This window comes from Rhincodon typus, chromosome 8 (genome assembly GCF_021869965.1).
Source record: "Rhincodon typus isolate 14 chromosome 8, sRhiTyp1.1, whole genome shotgun sequence".
Taxonomy (NCBI): domain Eukaryota; kingdom Metazoa; phylum Chordata; class Chondrichthyes; order Orectolobiformes; family Rhincodontidae; genus Rhincodon; species Rhincodon typus.
In genome coordinates this window covers 210,606-232,035 of record NC_063339.1, presented here as the reverse complement: position 1 = coordinate 232,035, position 21,430 = coordinate 210,606, and the positions used below count along the sequence as shown (strand labels likewise).

The 21,430-nt window shown below is 45.7% G+C and overlaps 1 protein-coding gene across 1 annotated transcript in view; it reads right to left on the bottom strand.

Moving 5' to 3' along the window:
- pomt2 (protein-O-mannosyltransferase 2) overlaps nt 1-21,430 on the bottom strand; it is a 145,457-nt gene that overhangs the window by 51,715 nt on the left and 72,312 nt on the right. The window contains exons 13-15 of the mRNA XM_048600344.1: nt 20,187-20,338; nt 14,354-14,445; nt 5,055-5,131 (exon numbers count right to left, since the gene is read on the bottom strand). Coding sequence (XP_048456301.1) covers nt 5,055-5,131; nt 14,354-14,445; nt 20,187-20,338 — 321 coding nt within the window. The remainder of the gene's footprint in view (nt 1-5,054; nt 5,132-14,353; nt 14,446-20,186; nt 20,339-21,430) is intronic.

Genomic DNA, 21,430 nt, shown 5'->3' with positions numbered 1-21,430 from the left:
TGTGTGTTTGTGTGTGTGTGTGTGTGTGTGTGTGTGTGTGTGTGTGTGTGTGTGTGTGTGTGTGTGTGTGTGTATACGCACGTGAGAGTGTATAGTGTGGTGGGGTCACCTGTAGTGTGACATGAATCCAAGATCCCAGTTGATGCTGTCCTCATGGGTACCAAACTTGGCTATCAGCCTCGACTTAACGACTCTGTGTTGTCGTGTATCTCAAAGTCCGCCTTGTAGGACTTTTACACAAAGATCAGAGGTCGAATGTCCTTGACTGCTGAAGTGTTCCCCCACTGGGAGGGAACATCCCTGTCTGGCGATTGTTGCACAGTGTCCTTTCATCTGTTGTTGTAGCATCTGCATGGTTTCACCAATGTACCACGCCTTGGGACATCCATGCCTGCAGTGTACTGGATAGACAACGTTGGCCAAGTCACACGAGTATCCGACATACGCATGGTGGGTGGTGTTCCTACGCGCAATGGTAGTTTCTGTTTCGAAGATCTGACATGTCTTAGAGGTTACCATGACAGCGTTGTAGAGTGTTGTGGTCGATATTGTCCTGAAGACTGGGTAGCTTGCTGCAAACAATGATCTGTTTAAGGATTGGCGATTGTTTGAAGGCGAGAAGTAGAGGCGTGGGGAAGATCTTGGCGAGATGCTCATCGTCATCGATAATGTGTTGAAGGCTGCGAAGAACATGGTGTAGTTTATCTGCTCCCAGGAAGTACTGGACGATGAAGGGCACCCAACTGGACATATCCTGTGCCTGTCTTCTGAGGAGGTCATTACAGTTTTGCGTCATGGCATGCTAGAAATGGCGATCATTGAGTTGAGCATCGTATCCTGTTCCTATGATGGCGTCCTTCAACACCTTCAGGTGTCCGTCTCGTTCCTCCTCATCCAAACAGATTCTATGTGTGCATAAGGCTTTGTCTGTAGGGATTGGCTCTTTTAATATGTTTCGGGTGGAAGCTAGAGAAGTGCAGCATCGTATGGTTATCCGTAGGCTTGTGGTAGAGTGATGGACGGAGGTGTCTGTCCCCAATGGAGATGTGGCTGCTCAAGAATGAGACGGATTCTAAAGAGTAGTCCATGATAAGTCTGACTGTGGGACGAAACTTGTTGATATCACTATGTAGCTGTTTCAGTGATTCCTCACCATGAGTCCAAAGGAAGAAAATGTCGTCAATGTATCTGGTGCATAGTATTGGTCAGAGGTTCTGTGCAGCAAAGAAATCTTGTTCGAACCTGTGCATGAAAGTGTTGACATATTGGGGAACAAATCTGGTCCCCATGGCTGTTCCGTATGTCTGCACAAAGAACTGGTTATGAAGGTGAAGACGTTAAGGTCGAGGATGAAGCGGATATGTTGTAGGATGGCATCTGGAAATTGGCAGTTGGTGGTATTGAGTACTGAGGTTATTGCAGTGATGGCACCATCATGGGGGATGCTGGTGTAGAGTCCCGAAATGTCCACTGTGACGAGGAGTGTTCCTGGTTCGCCTGGTCCGTCTGGTCCGTGGGTGCTGAGTTTCTGTAAGAAATCTGTAGTGTTGCAACAGAAGCTGGGGGTTCAATGCACAACGGGTTTTAAGATGCCCTCGACATAGCCAGAGAGGTTCTCACGCAGGGTCCCATTGCCTGATACGATGGGACGTCCAGGTGTGTTGGCTTTGTGTATTTTTGGAAGGTAGTAGAAGTCCCCTACGCGGGAAGTACGTGGGATGAGTGTGTATAGGGTACTCTGAAGGACTGGATCCAAAGTCTTGACCAGTCTGTTCAGTTGATGGATGTGTTCTTTGATCAGATAGGCAGGTAGTCCAACACCGGCACCGCCATATCATAAACAGGAGTGTCAGAAGCTCTGCTCACTCGGAGCTGGCTTTAAGGAAGCTGGATCAATGTCAAGTACTATGCTCAGGTAAATAAAATGTGACTTGGTGACAGGATACCAGCCCCTGGGGAGTAATTTCAATAGGCTCATTGTACACAGAAGAGAACCACCTTTAATTGGAAGAGCAGCTGTAAAGTTTGTGCTGAGTTTGTTAATGGGATGGAAGGTCTTGGGAGGGATTCTGAAGGAGGCAGCTGCGGGAGGAGTTGATTTTTGGAAGCTGTGGGGTGTAGATACTGTGGACAGGGTGGGAATTTGGAAGAAAAGGGTGCAGGGAAGAGGGGGGGAGACAGTTATTGTGGAGAGGTCGGGGAGGCAGGAAAGAAGGAAGCTGCAAGGTTAGTACAAGAATGAGTTGCAATGTGGGAAGGAGGCTGCAAAGGAGAGAGAGGACAGTTTTAAACTTATCACTTAAGGAATACTCAATGAACTGGGAGCCTGGAAAATTTGGTAATAAACTACTTGAAAATGAATATGGAACTCCTAGCTTAAGGTTGGGTATTTTCAGGAACAACATTAGTGGGAAGGGGGGTGGGTTGAAAAATATATTGCATGCTGTTGCAATGAACAGCATCGTCTGTTATATTTAAATCTGGGATTGAAATTAGAGAAGCAGTATAAAAAAGTAACGGGCAAAGGTAAAGTCTCCATAGTCTTACCAGACCACGGGGCTGTTCTCTCATTAGAGAGATGACTGGTGTGGTTTAACCCGGGAGTCACCAGGCCTCACGCAAGGAAAGAGGTTGAGGAGGAGAATCCCTCAGGGTAACCTTAGCTAGTGTGGGAATTGAACCCATACTGATGGCATCTCTACACTGAACCAAGGCATTCAGCCAACTGATAAAAGGTTCTAACTGCATAGTTAAAATGTTCCAGCTTTGCACAAATGCAATGGAAATATATTAGCTGTGATGTCACAACTCAGCAGAAGGCATGTTTAGGGTGAAAGATTATTTTGTGTGGAGGTACATTGATAATTTTTGAAAAAAAAAAAAAAACACCTCAATCACTTATTTCATTTACATGCAGGACATGGACGCTGGCTGGGCCAGTGTTTGTTGCACATTCTTATTTACACTTCAGAAGGCGGTGGTGAGCTGCCTTCTTGAACCGTTGCAGTCCTTGTGCTGTAGGTTGACCCACAATGCCCTTTGGGAGGCATTTCCAGGATTCTGAGCCAGCGACACTGAAGGAAGGGAGACAGTATTTCCAAGTCAGGACGGTGAGTGACTTGGTGGGAAACTTGCAGGTAGTTGTGCTCCCATGCAATTGTTGCCCTTGTCCTTCTAGATGCTAGTGGTTGTGGATTTGGAAGGTGCTGTCTAATGATCTTTGGTGAATTTCTGCAATGCATCTTGTCAAAAGTAAACACTGCTACTGGAGTGAGTAGATGTTTGTGGATGCGGTGCCAATCGAGTGGGCTGCTTTGTTCTGGATGGTATCAAGCTTTTTGAGTGTTAGAGCTGCATCCATCCAGGCAAGTGGGCAGTATTCTGTTACACTCCTAACTCTCACTTACCTGTGTCTGTTATTTTGTGCAATTTTGAATAAAGTATTGTCTTGGAAATTTATGTTTCCCTTGTGTGTTATGGCTTCAATTTTAATGGAGTATTGAGTATTATTGTAGATATTGACAAATTCTTCTCTGATTTGCTTCACGCAATCCGAAATACCCAAATGTTAACAGAATTACAACAAATAGTGCTACTATCAAAAAGCAGTCTATCGAAAATCAAGTAGCTGCCCTGAAGTAAAGCTCAGTAAGAGTCAGAGTCATACAGCATGGAAAAAAACCCCCCGGTCCAATCAGTCCATGCCAACCACGTTCTCAAACTAAACTAATCCCACCTGCCTGCGCTTGGCCCATATCCCTCCAAACCTTAATAAAAACCGAAAGAACTGCGGATGCTGTAAATCAGAGACAAAAATAGAAGTTGCTGGATAAGCTCAGCAGGTCTGGCATCATCTGTGCAGGGAAATCAGAGTTAAATGTTTCACATTGAGTGACCCTTCCTCAGAACACAGGCGGCACGGTGGCTCCACGGTTAGCACTGCTGCCTCAGTGCCAGGAACCCGGGTTCGATTCCACCTTCGGGTAATTTCTCTGTGTGGAGTTTACACATTCTCTCAGTGTCTACATGGGTTTCCTCCGGGTGCTCCAGTTTCCTCCCACAGTCCAAAGATGTGCAGGGTAAGTGGATTGGCCATGCTAAATTGCCCATAGCGTATAGGGATGCATAGGTTAGGTGGGTTAGCTGTAGGAAATGCAGGGTTACAGGGTTAGGGTAGAGGATGGGATGGTCTTTGGAGGGTCGGTGTGGATTTGTTGGGCCAAATGCCCTGTTTCCGCACTGAAGTGATTCCGTAGATTCTATTCTATGGAGAACCCCGAGGAAGGGTCACTCGACCCGAAACGTTAACTCTGATTTCTCTCCACAGATACTGTCATACCTGCTGAGCTTATCCAGCAATTTCTATTTTTGTCCCTCCAAACCTTTCCTATTCATGTACTCATACAAATGTCTTCTAAATGTTCTAAATGTCTTCGCATCCACTACTTCCTCTTTTAAAAAAAAGAGGCGGCAAAGGACAACTTCTTTACACAGAGAGTGGTTTGTATGTCCTTGAAATCAAAAATATTTTATCCTGTTGTACCAAATTAATGATAAAGCCACCTACGTGAAGACACCATAAACTGTACCAAATACATAATTGTATCTCCATTATGTTCACTAAGCTTAATCAACTACATAACACATATTGTTTATTAACATATCAGGATACTTTGCACTACATCAATTATATTCTTTAATCTTTATAAACCTGCAATCAAACAATTGCATTTTGTATTATTTTTCCTTTTCGATTTTCTGCAATTATTTATGGAAGTGAGAAATTCAAACCTGCTAGTTATCGGTCTACTCTGTACAGTTTGTCCCAATATAATTTGCTGAGCCAAATCTGAACTCCTCCAACAGAGATATGCACAAATTGAAGCAGGGAAAGGAACCTGCATGCAGAGGAGGGCAGAATGCCAGCAAGTGCACACTGGAAGCTCAAGAGATACAGCAAATGAAAAAAAAGGGGGATTATTCAATTCTCTGGACTATAAAAAATTGCAATCAGGTTTTCTGATTTCACATTTACATTGAGGAGATGTACTGACCCGGATCATGACGACATGCGATTCAAGTAGGATCTCTGGGAATGACGGTTTCAGGACCTCAAGGCTGATATTGGGCACTGCAATGAGAAAGGGTTCATTACATTGTTCGAAAATTAGCGTCCAAAAACAACCCAGAAAAAGGCAGAATAAACCCGACACAGCCAATTGCTGCCCCAACAATTTATGGTCAATCATCAATATAAGAAATGGGGACAGTGCTATTAAGTGGCACTTGCTCAATCATGGCTCAACACAAACTGAGCACGTTAAGGCCACTCAGCTCCTGACTTCGATATAACCTTGGGTCCAAACATGCACAAGAGAGATGAAATAAAGAGATGAGGCAATAGTGGCTATATAAATACTATGGCCATGTCGAACACATCAGAGGCTGATAGTGTTTTATGAACTCTCGGAAGCCTATCCACCATCTATAAGACACAAATCAGGAGCATGATGGAATAGGCTCCGCATATCTGGATAAGTGCTGCTCCAACGACAATATCAATACCAAAGAATACTAAGCAATCCACAATAATAGGCACCCCTAACCACAAACTTAAACATTTATACCCTCATGTTTTAGCACATCATCAGTAGAATGATTGGCAAACTATATTGCATGCAAGAAAGAAATAACTTGATCATGTCTTAGGATATTGGTTAAAAAGCATAGTAAACCACGAATGCTTGAGTAAGATCATAGGATGTACGACCAAAAGAGGTCAATCAGCTCATTGAAAGGTGGAGCAGACTCAATAAAATCATCACTCCACATCTGGAATCAGTCTAGTGAACCTTCTCTGGACTGCCTGCAATGCCAATAAATCTTTCCTTAGGTAAAGGGACCGAAATTGTTCACAGTATTCCAGCCTTATTCTGACTGGTGCCTTGTATTGTTTTAATACGACTTCCCTACCCTCCATATCCTTTGATACAAAGGCCAGCATTCCATTCACTTTCCCTATTATCTATAAGCTAGCTTTTTGAGATTTACGTATAAGGATCTAAACCCAGTGAGCTGCAGCTTTCTGCTGTCTTTCACCACTTATACAGTCTTCAGTTCCGGTATTCTTCCTAATAAAGTGAATAATCCAATACTTTCCCACATCATATTCCATCTGCCAAGCATTTGCCCACTCGCTTAATCTATGTCCCACTGCAGGCTCTGTCATCCTTGCCACTTGCCTTCCCGCCAAGCTGTGGATGACAAAAAAAATGCTATTACTTACACTTTCCCCATTTAAGTCATTAAAATATATTGCAAATTGTTGTAGACCCAGCACTGATCTCTGTGGCACTCCACTTATTACATAGTGGTAAGTGACCTAAGGCCAGGGACAAGAGAGTCTTGAAGCAGTACACTTTTAAATAAGAGAGGACAAGGTAAAAAAAGGTTTTGGAGGAAACTTCTAACAATCCAAGCAGTGGGACAGGAGAAGTGTACTTTGGCAGACATCAATAATTCAGACCACAGCGACAGGAAGGATAAAATCTGGGAGAAGGTGCAGACGTGGAAAGGAACAGGGCACAAATTATGTGAAAAGGTGAGAATATGGAACATTTTTAATATAAAATCACATAGCACAAAAGTATGACATTTGGCCCATCATGCCTGTGCTGGGCATCAGCAGAAATGACTGCATCTTCTTGTTGCATCTACTAGCTTTCAGAAAATGCATTCCAGATCACAACAATGAGACGATTTGAGATAACAAGGTGTAGCGCTGGATGAACACAGAAGGCCAAGCAGCATCAGAGGAGCAGGAAGGCTGACGTTTCGGGCCTAGACCCTTCTTCAGAAATGGGGGAGGGGAAGGGGGTTCTGAAATAAATAGGGAGAGCGGGGGCATGTGGATAGAAGATGGATATAGGAGAATATAGGTGGATAGGAGACAGACTGGTCAAAGAGGCGGAGATGGAGCCAGTAAAGGTGAGTGTAGGTGGGGAGTTAGGGAGGGGATAGGTCAGTCCAGGGAGGACGGACAGGTCAAGGGGGCGGGATGAGGTTAGTAGGTAGGAGGTGGGGGTGGAGCTTGAGGTGGGAGGAGGGGATAGGTGGGAGGAAGGACAGGTTAGGGAGGTGGGGACAGGCTGGGCTGGTTTTGGGATGCGGTAGGGGGAGGGGAGATTTTGAAGCTTGTGAAGTCCACATTGATATCATTGGGCTGCAGGAATATGGCATCGTTGTGGCACTGGAGGAGGCCCGGGATGGACATGTCATTTGAGGAACGGGAGGGGGAAGTTGAAATGGTTTGCAACTGGGAGGTGCAGTTGTTCAGTGCAAACCGAGCGTAGGTGTTCTGCAAAGCGGTCCCCAAGCCTCCGCTTGGTTTCCCTGATGTAGAGGAGGCCACAACGGGAACAGGGGATACAGTATACCACATTAACAGATGTGCACATGAACATCTGCTTGATGTGGAAAGTCTTCTTGGGGCCTGGGATGGGGGTGAGGGGATAGGTGTAGGGGCAGGTGTAGCACTTCCTGCGGTTGCAGGGAAAAATGCCAGGTGAGGTGGGGCTGGAGAGGAGTGTGGAGCGGACAAGGGAGTCCCGGAGAGAGTGGTCCCTCCGGAAAGCAGATAAGGGTGGGGAGGGAAAGACGTCTTTGGTGGTGGGGTCGGACTGCAGATGGCGGAAGTGTCGGAGGATGATGCGTTGGATCTGGAGGTTGGTGGGGTGGTACGTGAGGATGAGGGGGATTCTGTTTTGGTTGTTATTGCGGGGAGGGGGTGTGAGGGATGAGTTGCGGGAAATGTGGTAGAAACGGTCGAGGGCGTTCTTGACCACTGAGGGGGGAAGTTGCGGTCCTTGAAAAACGAGGACATCTGAGATGTACGGGAGTGGAATGCCTCATCCTGGGAGCAGACGCGGCGGAGGTGAAGGAATTGGGAATAGGGGATAGCATTTTTGCAGGAAGGTGGGTGGGAGGAGGTGTATTCTAGGTAGCTGTGGGAGTCAGTGGGCTTGAAATCGGTATCCAGGTGGTTGCCAGAGATGGAAATAGAGAGGTCCAGGAAGGAGAGAGAGGCATCAGAGATGGTCCAGGTGAACTTAAGGTTGGGGTGGAAGGTGTTGTTGAAGTGGATGAACTGTTTGAGGTTCTCGTGGGAGCACGAGGCGGCGCCAATACAGTCATCAACGTAACGGAGGAAGAGGTGGGGTTTGGGGCCAGTGTAGCTACGGAAGAGGGATTGTTCCACGTAACCTACAAAGAGGCAGGCATAGCTTGGGCCCATGCGTGTACCCATGGCCACCCACTTTGTAGGAAGTGGGAGGAACTGAAAGAGAAGTCGTTGAGGGCGAGGACAAATTCGGCTAAGCGAATGAGGGTGTCAGTGGAGGGGGACTGGTCGGGCCTGCGGGACAGGAAGAAGCGGAGGGCCGTCAGGCCATCTGCATGGGGAATGCAGGTGTACAGGGACTGGACATCCACGGTAAAGATGAGGTGTTGGGGACCGGGAAATTGGAAGTTTTGGAGAGGGTGGAGGGCATGGGTGGTGTCACGGATGTAGGTAGGGAGTTCCTGGACCAAGGGGGAGAAAATGGAGTCGAGGTAGGTGGAGATAAGTTCGGTGGGGCAGGAGCAGGCGGAGACAATGGGTTAACCAGGGCAATCAGGTTTGGGGATTTTGGGAAGGAGATAGAAGCGGGCGGTGCGGGGTTGGGGAACGATGAGGTTGGAGGCTGTGGGTGGGAGGTCACCTGAGGTGATGAGGTTGTGCATGGTTGGGAGATGATGGTTTGGTGGTCGGGGGTGGCGTCATGATCAAGGGGGCGGTAGGAGGTGGTGTCGGAGATTTGGCGCCTGGCGTCCTTATCTCCACCTATCTCGACTCCATTTTCTCCCCCTTGGTCCAGGAACTCCCTACCTACGTCCGTGACACCACCCACGCCCTCCACCTCCTCTAAAACTTCCAATTTCCCGGTCCCCAACACCTCATCTTTACCATGGACGTCCAGTCCCTACACACCTGCATTCCCCATACAGATGGCCTAAAGGCCCTCTGCTTCTTCCTGTCCCGCCGGTGCGACCAGTCCCCCCCACTGGCACCCTCATCCGCTTAGCCAAACTCATCCTCACCCTCAACAACTTCTCTTTCAATTCCTCCCACTTCCGACAAAGGGGGTGGCCATGTGTACCCGCATGGGCCCAAGCTATGCCTGCCTCTTTGTAGGTTACGTGGAACAATCCCTCTTCCATAGCTACACTGGCCCTAAACCCCACCTCTTCCTCTGTTACATTGGTGACTGTATCGGTGCCGCCTTGTGCTCCCACGAGGAGCTTGAACAGTTCATCCACTTCACCAACACCTTCCACCCCAACCTTAAGTTCACCTGGACCATCTCTGATGCCTCTCTCTCCTTCCTGGACCTCTCTGTCTCCATCTCTGGCAACCACCTGGAAACCGATATCCATTTCAAGCCGACAGACTCCCACAGCTACCTAGAATACACCTCCTCCCACCCACCTTCCTGCAAAAATGCCATCCACTATTCCCAATTCCTTCGCCTCCGCCGCATCTGCTCCCGAGATGAGGCATTCCACTCCCGTATATCTCAGGTGTCCTTGTTTTTCAAGGACCGCAACTTCCCCCACTCAGTGGTCGAGAACGCCCTCGACCACGTCTCCCGCATTTCCCGCAACTCATCCCTCACACCCCCTCCCCGCAAAAACAACCAAAACAGAATCCCCCTCGTCCTCACATACCACCCCACCAACCTCCGGATCCAACGCATCATCCTCCAACACTTCTGCCATCTGCAATCCGACCCCACCACCAAAGACATTTTTCCCTCCCCACCCTTATCTGCTTTCCGGAGGGACCACTCTCTCTGGGACTCCCTTGTCTGCTCCACACTCCTCTCCAGCCCCACCTCACCCGGCACTTTTCCCTGCAACCGCAGGAAGTGCTACACCTGCCCCTACACCTACCCCCTCACCCCCATCCCAGGCCCCAAGACAACTTTCCACGTCAAGCAGATGTTCACCTGCACATCTGATAATGTGATATACTGTATCCGCTGTTCCCGTTGTGGCCTCCTCTACATCGGGGAAACCAAGCGGAGGCTTGGGGACCGTTTTGCAGAACACCTACGCTCGGTTCGCACTGAACAACTGCACCTCCCAGTCGCGAACCATTTCAACTTCCCCCTCCCATTCCTCAGACGACATGTCCGTCCTCGGCCTCCTGCAGTGTCACAATGATGCCACCCGAAGGTTGCAGGAACAGCACCTCATATTCCGCTTGGGAACCCTGCAGCCCAATGATATCAATGTGGACTTCACAAGCTTCAAAATCTCCCCTCCCCCTACTGCATCCTAAAACCTGCCCAGCTCGTCCCTGCTTCCCTAACCTGTCTTTCCTCCCACCTCAAGCCCCACCCCCATCTCCTACCTACTAACCTCACCCCGCCCCCTTGACCTGTCCGTCTTCCCTGGACTGACCTATTCCCTCCCTAACTCCCCACCTACACTCACCTTTACTGGCTCCATCCCTGCCTCTTTGACCTGTGTGTCTCCTCTCCACCTATCTTCTCCTATATCCATCTTCTATCCGCCTCCCCCTCTCTCCCTATTTATTTCAGAACCCCCTTCCCCTCCCCCTTTTCTGATGAAGGGTCTAGGCCCGAAACGTCAGCCTTCCTGCTCCTTTGATGCTGCTTGGCCTGCTGTGTTCATCCAGCTCTACACCTTGTTATCTCAGATTCTCCAACATCTGCAGTCCCTAGTATTTCTGAAACAATTAGACTATTTCTTTTCCTTGTTCCAAAACCCCTCCATCCCCCAGATAGTTTAAAATTTGAAGAATTTGAAGCTTTTTATCTGACAGTCATCAGAACTAGAACACAAGAAAGACACCATTTGAGTTGCAATGAAGAGTGCTGATCAGTTGGGCTACCATTGACAGTTAATTAATTGTTCCTGCTGCATCTCCATGCCAATGTTAAATTTCAGACCAGGCAGGACGATTTTGATTGGTCAGTGCGTTAGAACACAGAACATAGAACAGTACAGCACAGTACATACGTTTTGGCCCAAGATGTTGTACCGAACTTTTACCCTAATCCTAAGGTCTATCTAACCTTCACCCCTACCTTATACTATCATCCATATGCCTATCTAATAGCCGCTTAAATGCCCCTAATGAGGCCGACTCCACTACCCGCTCCAGTAATGCATTCCACGTCCCAACCACTCTGAGTAAAGAACCTACATCTGACGTCTCCCCTATATCTACCTCCACTCACTTTAAAACTATGCCCCCTCGTAATAGCTACCTCTACCCTAGGAAAAAGTCTCTGGCTGTCTACTCTATCTATACCTCTGATCATTTTGTACACCTCTATCAAGTCACCTCTCATCCTTCGTCGTTCTAAAGAGAAAAGCCCTAGCTCTCTCAACCTTTCCTCGTAAGACCTTCCCTCCATTCCAGGCAACATCCTGGTAAATCTCCTCTGCACCTTTTCCAACACTTCCACATCTTTTCTGTAATGAGGCGACCAGAACTGGACACAATGCTCCAGATGTGGCCGAACCAGGCTTTTGTATAGCTGGAGCATAACTTCACGGCTCTTGAACTCAATCCCTCTATTAATGAAAGCTAGCACTCCAAACGCCTTCTTAAAAACTCTATCCACCTGGGTGGCAGCTTTCAGGGAACTGTGGACATGAACCTAAAGATCCCTCTGCTCCTCCACACTGCCAAGAATCTTTCCATTAACCCTGTATTCTGCTTTCAAGTTTGTCCTTCCAAAATGAATCACCTCACACTTTTCAGGGTTAACCTCCATCCGCCACTTCTCAGCCCAGCTCTGCATCCTATCAATGTCCCTTTGTAACCTGGAACAGCCCTCTGCACAGTCCACAACTCGACCCACCTTCATACTGCGTGCAAACTTACAAATCCACCCTTCCACGCCTTCATCCATATCATTGTAAATGATTTGGATGAAATGGTGTCATGGGGATTCAACAGAGATTTGCTGAGCACAAGACTCTTTTGCTTAAAAAAGGTACAATGTACATACAAATTCCTACATAAAACAGTGTCCACTATATTTATAAAATGTAGCCTCTGGCATGCGGAAATGATTACACTATAATCCAAACTGATGATTTTCAATCGTTTTCTGGTGTAAATCTTAGCACAACCCGGATTTTTTTTTTTGTAAATGATGTTCAATAGCAGAATTATATTGGATATATTTATGAGGCTTGCAAGCACAGGCTGGCTGAGCATGAGTGGCCTGTTGCCCTTCTATATGGTTTACAGGACATGCTGTTTGATACTGTTTACCAGTCATTCGGACACACAACCTACATAGCTGACATCACACAGGCACTCAACACATTCTATACTACTCATTTGTGTGGTAGGCAGGGTGCCTTTTTGGCCTGACTGCAATATCCTGTGAGTGAAGAAAGCCATCATGGATTTACTGCATAGTGAGATAGCTAGCTTCATCTGTTCAAATTTTTGTGACAGCTTCCCTTTCTAGAGTAATCTTAGGCAGACTTATAGATTGTCATGGTAGATTGATGTGAGAATTAAGATTTATAGGTAACCATTCTTGCTGCATCTCCATGCCAATCGTAGCCCAACCAATCAGCACCTTCTTCTCATGCTGTACAAGATGGTATCCCTTTGTTCAGGTCTGTTTCCCGCCTACTTGTATTGCACTCATCAAAACAAAAAGCTTCAACTTCTTCCCTCCTTCTAGCAACGTTTAAGCTTTGTACAGCCAAGCAATTATTTATATCTTGAATCTCTTTCCTTCTTCGACCCTGCTACACATCAGAAACCATTTCTTTACAGTGTTCTACTCATTTGTCAAGTGTAAAGCCCTGCCATACCATGTTAACTTAATTATAATTACATAGCTCTTCCCTGAGACTAGTTCTATAGGGCACTGGTAAGACCACATCTGGAGTACTGTGCACATCGTTTGCTATCTTATTGAAGGAAGGATTTAAATGCATTGGAAACAGTTCAGAGGTTTACCAGGCTAAAATCTGAAATGCTGGATTGTCTCAGGAGGAACAGTTGGACATGCAAGGCTTGTATCCACTGGGTAAAAAATCGAAAGAACTGTGGATGCTGTGAATCAGGAACAAAAACAAAGTTGCTGGAAAAGCTCAGCAGGTCTGGCAGCATTTGTGAAGGAAAAAACAGAGTTAACGTTTTGGGTCCAGTCACCCTTCCTCAGAACTTTTTTTCTTCACAGATGCTGCCAGACCTGCTGAATTTTTCCAGCAACTTCGTTTTTGTTCCTGTTGTATCCACTGGAGATTAGCAGAGTAACAGGCAACTTGATTCAAATGTAAAGATTCTAAGGGGCCTCGTCACAATAAATGTGCAGATGATCTTCCCTTTTATGAGAAGATGTAGAGCTAGGGTCACGGTTCAAATATCAGAGGTCACCCAGTTAAAACAGAGACTAGGCCAAATGTTTTCTCACAGAGGGTAGTGAGACTTTGAAACTCTCTTCCTCAAAAGGCAGTTTGAATATTTTAAGGCAGAGGTGGATAAGTTCTTGCTGAGCGAGAAGGTGAAAGGTTATCGGGGCCCATGGGAATCCGGATTTGTGCTTAATGTCAGATAAGCCAATAAATAGTACAGCAGAGGCTTTAGGGTTGAACATTCAATTCCTGTTCCTTGCTGGATTATTTTGTATCTAAATCCTTTGGTTGCAAGAGCAAATCAGAGCTGGGATTTCTGCGATAAGTAACTCTCCTCCTCAATCCCCAAAGCCTGTCCACCACCTGCCAGGCACGAGTCAGGAGGCAATGCAATGGTTTATATGGTTAAAGTGGTTTATAAATTACTATGTATTCAAATTGTCCTACTTCTGCAATTTTCTCTTGTCTGCATCCTAGTTCAGATACTGTGCTCTTAAGCATCAGGTTTTCAGATTGTGGAATGGAGAGAGCTGAAGGGCCACTTTAAAAAAAAAATTCAATTTTGATTCCCACTGCTGTTTAGTATCATTCGTCTTTTTCCCCATCCAATGTCATGGGAGAGCCTTGAATATCTTTATTAAGATCCTTGGAAAGAGGTTGGAAACAATGTGCATATATTATTTCCATAAAGGTATTAGGTACAACTGTTTTAGTATTTACTCATGATTGCATGCACAGGAGCACAACAGTCCAAATACAGAAATAGCTCTATAAACATAGATGTATATATTTATCCATAATCCTTTATTAAAGGGCTATGTATTGAATGATCAAAACAACAAGGATCAGATATTACAAGAGTTCTATGATGACAGTTACAGTAGTACCCACTTACATTTAGCATTAACATGGTCCTCAATGTTCCACAATGAGTTCGGGGTTTCTTTTAGGTATGGACTGCAGGTGACTTCAACCTGTTCCCAGCCCCTAGAAATAGCAAAAAACAAGGAGGCACAGTATGGTCAAATTTTCACATTTATTTATGTTAAGATTTTCAATAAAAGGGGTGCAGCATGTGATCATATCAGTACTCAGGCTTTGGCCACTGTGGCTACATACTATTTTCAATTTTGAACTAAGTTAGGTCACATAGGAGGTGGTCACAAAGGGATATGGGCAGATGAATGGGGAGGCGATAGCCTTGTGGTATTGCCTCTACACTATTAACCCAGAATCTCAGTTAATGTCCTGGGGAACCAGGTTCGAATCCTGTCACAATTGATGATTGTATTTGAATTCAATAAAAAAAATCTGGAATCAAGAATCTACTGTTGCCTATGAAAACCATTCCTGATTGTTGGAAATAAACCTGATTCACTAATGCCCTTCAGGGAAGGAAATATGCCATCCTCACCAGGTCCCCAGGCCCACAACAATTTGACTGATACTCGGTTGTCCTTTAAAATGGCCGAGCAAGTCATTCAGTTGTATTAATTACTACAAAGTCTCAAAGAAATGGAATCTGATGATCACCTGTCAGTGACCTAGGCAGTGGAAATGACAAGGGCAGAAACAGTCCTGTAGACCCTGCAAAGTCCTCCTTACTAACATCTAGGGGCTCGTACCAAAATTGGGAGCTGTTTCACAGACTTGTCTAGCAACAGCTTACATTATCTGTAAGGTACGATTCTGTGTGACTATGGCTCAGACACCACTATCACAACCTCCTCGATGTGTCCTATCCCGCTGGCAGGACAGATCCAGCAGAGGTGGCGACACAGTGGTATATAATCAGGAGGAAGTTACCCTGGGTGTCCTCAACATTGACTCCAAACCTCATGGAGTCTCATAGCTTCAGGTTCAACATATAATCTAAAGGATAGAGCTGCTAAAATGGATCTGTGGCAGGTTAGTTCCCTCACCACAAGTGGGAGAAACATATTTGACTCCATCCTTACCAATCTTTTGGCTACAGATGCATCTGTCCATGCTGTATTGGTAGGAGCAATAACCGCTTCACATTGAGAATACTCTACATCATGTTGTGTGGTACTATCACAATGCTAAATGGAACAGACTTTGCAGATCTAGCAACTCTAGACTGGGGTCTTGAAAGACATCAACAACAAAACTTCTCCAGCACAATCTGCAACCTCATGGCTTGGCATAACCCCCACTGAACCATTGTCATCAAGCCAGGGGATCAACCTTGGTTCAATGGAGAGTGCAGAAGGGCATGTCAGAAGCAGTACCAGGCATACTCGAAAATGAGATATCAAGTTGAAGCCACAAAACAGGACTGCTTGCATGTCAAACAGCATAACCAGCAAATAATAGACAGAGCTAAGTGATCCAATGACCAACAGATCAGATCTGAGCTCTGCAGTCCTGCCATATCCAGGTGTGAATGGTTTTTGCTTTCTATTTATTAACGGGATGAGGGTGTCGCTGGCTAGGCAGCATTTACTGCCCATCCCCAATTGCCCAGAGGGCAGTTAAGAGGCAACCACATGGCTGTGGGTCTGGAGTCACATGTAGGCCAGACCAGGTAAGGATGGCAGTTTCCTTCCCTGAAGGACATTAGTGAACTAGGTGGGTCTTTCCGACAATGGATTCATGATCATCATTAGATTCTTCATTCCGGATATTTATTGCATTCAAGCTCCACCGTCTGCCGTGGTGGGATTCGAAGCCAGATCCCCGGAACATTATCTGGGTCTCCGGATTAACGGTCCGGCAATACGACCACCCGGCCATTGCCTCCTGATGGCGACGGCGATGGCGATGGCGATGGAGGAGGAGGAGGCGGCTCCACAGATCACCTCATCCTCAATGTTAGAAGAGCCCAGCACATCAGTGCAAAAGATAAGGCTGAAGCACTGACAGCAATCCTCACTCAGAAGTGGGAAGTGGATGATCCATTTCTGTCTTCTCCAGCGGTCCCCAGCATCAGGGGTACCAAACTGCAGCCACTTTGACTCACTCCCTGCGATATTAAAAAACAGCTGGAGGCACTGGATATTGTAAAGGAGATCGGCCCTGACAACATTCCAGCAATAGTACTAATAAATTGTGCTCCAGAATTTGCTGTTCCCGGACTCAAGCTGTCCCAGTACAGTTACAACACTGGCATCCACCCGACAAAATGGAAAATTGCCCAGGTTTGTCCTGTACACAAAAAGCAAGACAAATCCAACACAGATAGTAAGAACCGCCGATGCTGGAGTCAGAGACAACACAGTGTGGAGCTGGAAAATTTTCTGAAGAAGGGTCCCAACCCAAAACGTCAACTTTCCTGCTTCTCTGATCCTGCCTGGCCCGCTGTGCTCCTCCAGCTCCACACTGTGTTATCATAAATCCAACTCGGCCAATTCCCGCCCCATCAATCTATTCTTAATCAGTAAAGTGATGGAAGATGTCATCAAGCAGTACCTGCTCAGCAATAGCCTGCTCAGCGATGCCCAGTTTAGGTTCCAGCAGGGCTATTCAGCTCCTGACCTCATTACAGCCTTGGTTCAAGTGTGGACAAATGATCTGAATTCCAGAGGTGAAATGAGTGTGACAGCTCTTGACATCAAGGCACATTCAACTCAGCATCAAGCAGCCTTAGTAAAACTTGAATCAATGGATATCAAGGGCAATCTCTCCGGTGGTTGGAGTCATACCTGGCACATAGGAAGATGGCTGTGGTAGTTGAGGTCAATCATCTCAGCCCCAGAACATCTCTGCAGGAGTTCCTCATGGTAGTGTCCTGTTTCATCAATGACCTTTACACCATCGTCAAGTCAGAAGTGGGGATGTTCAGCACCATTCTCGACTACTCAGATACTGAAGCAGCCCATGCTCAAATGCAACAAGATCCGGACAATAAAAACCGAAAGAACTGCAGATGCCATAAGTCAGGGGCAAAAACAGAAGTTGCTGGATAAACTCAGCAGGTCTGGCAACATCTGTGAAGAAAAGCTCAGAGCTAATGTTTCAGGTTCAGTGAGGAAGGGTTACCGGACCCGAAACATTAACTGAGTTTTTCTTCAGAGATGCTGCCAGATCTGGACAATATCCTGGCTTGGGGCTGACAAGTAGTAAGTAACATGTGCATCACACAAATGCCATGCTATGACCTTCACCAATGAAAGACAATCTAACCATTGCCCTTTGATATTTAATGGTATTACCATCACTTGGTCCCACACTATCAACATTCTGGGGGTTACCATTAACCATTTACCTATGATCAGTAACAGCAGTGTGTACTATCTACAACAGTGTCTCTGGGTCAAAATCCTGGAAATCCCCAAGGGCATTATGGGTCAACCTACAGCAGGTGGACTGCAGTGGTTCAAGGCAGATCACCACCACCTTCTCAAGGGCAATCATGGATGGCAATAAATGCTGGCCAGCCAGCGATGCTGAAGTGCCACAAATGAATTAAAAAGAATGAGTGGGCACAGTTAATGCAGATGAAGTTCAGTCATACCAGTGTGGGAAAAATGTTAGATTATCCAATTTGTATTTCTGAAAGACACGGCTAGCAAACTTCACGATCAGATACGTGGCGCGAATGTTACCTGTCACTTGCCAGGGGAGGTGATAGCCTAATGGAATTAACACTGGATTGTGAATCTAGAAACCCAGTTAATGTTCGAACCCAGGTTCAAATTCGGCCACGGCAGATGGTGGAATTTGAATTCAATAAAAAAGTGTGGAATCAAGAGTCTAATGATAAACCATGAATCCATTGTCGATTGTCAGGAAAAACCTATCTGGTTCACTAATGTCCTTCAGGGAGTGAAAGCACCATCCTTACCTGGTGTGGCCTACATGTGACTCCAGACCCACAGCAACGTGGTTGACTCTTAACTTCCCTCTCGGCAATTAGGGATGGGCAATAAATGCTGATCTAGCCAGCGACACCCTTATCCCATGAATGGCTAAATAAATAAAAAATAAAAACTTGCCAGCCCAAGCCTGGAAATGGTCCAGATCTTGTTCCATTAAAATATGGACTGCTTCAATATCTAAGGAGACACAAACAGTGGAGTAGTACTCATTCAGGTAGTAATCTGCCTTCTTGTTTTTGCTTCCAAAGTGAATAATCTCACATTTATCCAAATTATACTGCATCTGCCATTGATTTACCCACTCACCCAAGCCGTCCAGTACATGCTGAAGGATCTCTGCATCCTCGTCACAGATCACCTTCCCACAGAATTTGGTATCATCAGCAAACTTGGAGACGTCACATTTTGTTCGCTCATCCAAATTATTAATATATATTGTGAATAGCTGGGGTCCCAGCACCAATCCCTGTGGAACCCCACTAGTTACTGCCTGCCAATTTGAAAAGGATCCATTAATTACTACTCTTTGTTTTCTCTCTGCCAACCAGTTTTCTATCCACCTCAATACACTTACCCCAATCCCATACACTTTAATCTTTCACAATAATCACTTATGCGGGACTTCGAGAACTGCTTTTGAAAGTCCAAACATACCACATCAACTGGCTCCTCCTTGTCAACACTACTAGTTACATCGTCGTAGAATTCCAACTGATTTGTCAAGCATGATTTCCCCTTCATAAATCTGTGCTGACTCTATCTGATCCTGCCACTGCTTTCTAAATGCTCCGCTATAAACTCCTTGATAATGAATTTGAGAATTTTCCCTACTACTGATGTTAGAATCATAGAATCCGTACAGTGTGGAATCAGGCCCTTCGGCCCAACAAGTCCACAGCGACACTCAGCGCATCCCACCCAGACCCATCCCTCTAATCTACACATCCATGAACACTATGGGCAATTTAGCATGGTCAATCAACCTAGTCTGCACATCTTTGGGCTGTGGGACGAAACCGGAGCACCCCCACACAGACATGGGGAGAACGTGCAAACTCCACACAGACAGTTGCCAGAGGGTGGAATCGATCCCAGGTCCCTAGCGTTGTGAGGCAGCAGTGCTAACCACTGAGCCACCGTGCCACTTACTGGTCTATAATACCCTATTTTCTCTCTACTTCCCTTTTTGAATATGGGAAAATAACAAATTAAGGGAACTCCAAATAACAAAATGGAAATGGGCCTTTTGACCCACCACGTCTATGCCCACCAACAAATACCAAACACCACTGATCCAATTTACCTGCCCTCGGTTCATTGTCCTGGCATTTTGGGTGCTCATCCAGTTGCTTCTTAAAGGTTGAGAGAGAGTACTTGCCTCCACCAGCCTCTGAGGCAGCATGTTCCATATATTTACCAGCCTCTGGGTGAAATTTTTATCCTCAAGTCTGCTCCAAACCACTGGCTCCTCACCTTAAACTTGTGCCTTCTGTTCTTCGACATGTCTGTCACAGGGAGGAGATTCTCACAATCTATTGTCTATGCCTCTCATAAATCTGTATACTTCAAGCAGATCCCACCTCAGTCGCCTCTGCTTCAAGGAAAACAAACACAGCCTATCCAGGCTGTCCTCATAACATAGAACAGTACAGCACAGCACAGTACTCAACCGAGGCAATCAAGAGGGAATAGGTCGATTTTTGGATAAAAATCATGTTCAAGGGTATGGGGAACAAGCATGATATTGGCTTCAGGTAACAATGCTCATTTAACTAGCCAGTGAGAAACAATGGGCTGAATGGCCTCCTTCTGCACCATAACATTTCTGTGATTTCATAAAATCAAAAGCTAATGGTTCACTTACTTGAATCAACAAACAATACTCACCACTTGGGCAAGGTTTTCCCAGAGGAATACAAGACACAGCCAGTTGCCACATGGATTAATCGAATTTTACTTCTTAGAACTTTAATCAGGTCCCCATTCTGTCCCCCAACCACCTCAATTCTCCAGAAGTCATTTGAATCTCCAGTTCCATTCTGCAAATAAATACAGCAGCATTCAACTATCAGGAGCAGAACTCAACTTTATCACTGCAGTTATTTCCTTATCCTATACACCACTACAATACTACAAAAAGAGAACCATGTTCATTTTAGTTCACTTTCTACCACCTGGAAGTTGCATGATATAACAATAATGAAAGATAATCAGTCTCTATTAATGGTTCAACAACCAAACACCATAAGATCATTATAGACCGTAAGATGCTAGAGAAAGAGGCCACTCAGCTAATCAAGTCCACTCCACCATTCAATGAGATTGTAGTTGATTTGATCGTCCGCAGCTCTACTTTCCTGCCTTTTCCCCTTAAAGCTCAATTCCCTTCCTGATTAAAAATCTCTCTCAGCCTTGAATATACTTAATGATCCAGCCTCAACAGCTCACACAAGGAATGCCCAGTGAAAGACAGCTGGAATCACCTGCTCCTACATTCCAATGACACATCTTAGGGTTATAGTTAGGGATAATGTGTCTCAAAATATTTTTTTGAAAGAAAAAAAAACCCAAATTTGCTTTAGAATCAAATCAACATTACCTACTACAACAGTCTTCCCAGACTGAGCAGGTGTTTAGTGAAACATTGGACCAGAGCTTCTATCCAGCTGCAATGACTGTCAAAGCAAGCTGGTATTCAGGTGAACAGGTGAGTGACTGAATGAGTAGACAAGTGAGACAGATACAGAGGTATGGCTGAGTAGGGAGTTGTAGGGGAAACGCATTTTGTTCAGGTTGTCAGTCAGCAGTCAGGTCAGGGGTTGTTGTCAAGTTGGATCAACAGCTGAATGGCAAGGAGGGCAGATAATCTCACCTACTAAAATAGGTGGGAATGTAAGTTGCACCTACGAAACTAAAACTTACAATTGAATATGAATAGGTTAGTTGAATGGGCCAAACATTTACAGTGGAGCTTAAGGTGGATAAGTGTGAGGTTGTCTATTTTGTTTGGAGGAATAGAAAGGCAACTTACTTTATAAATGGAGAGAATCAGAGTGCTTCGGTGCAGAGAGATCTGAGTGTCTGCATGGAGGAATTAGAGAAAGCTAGTATGCAGGTAATACAGAGGGAAA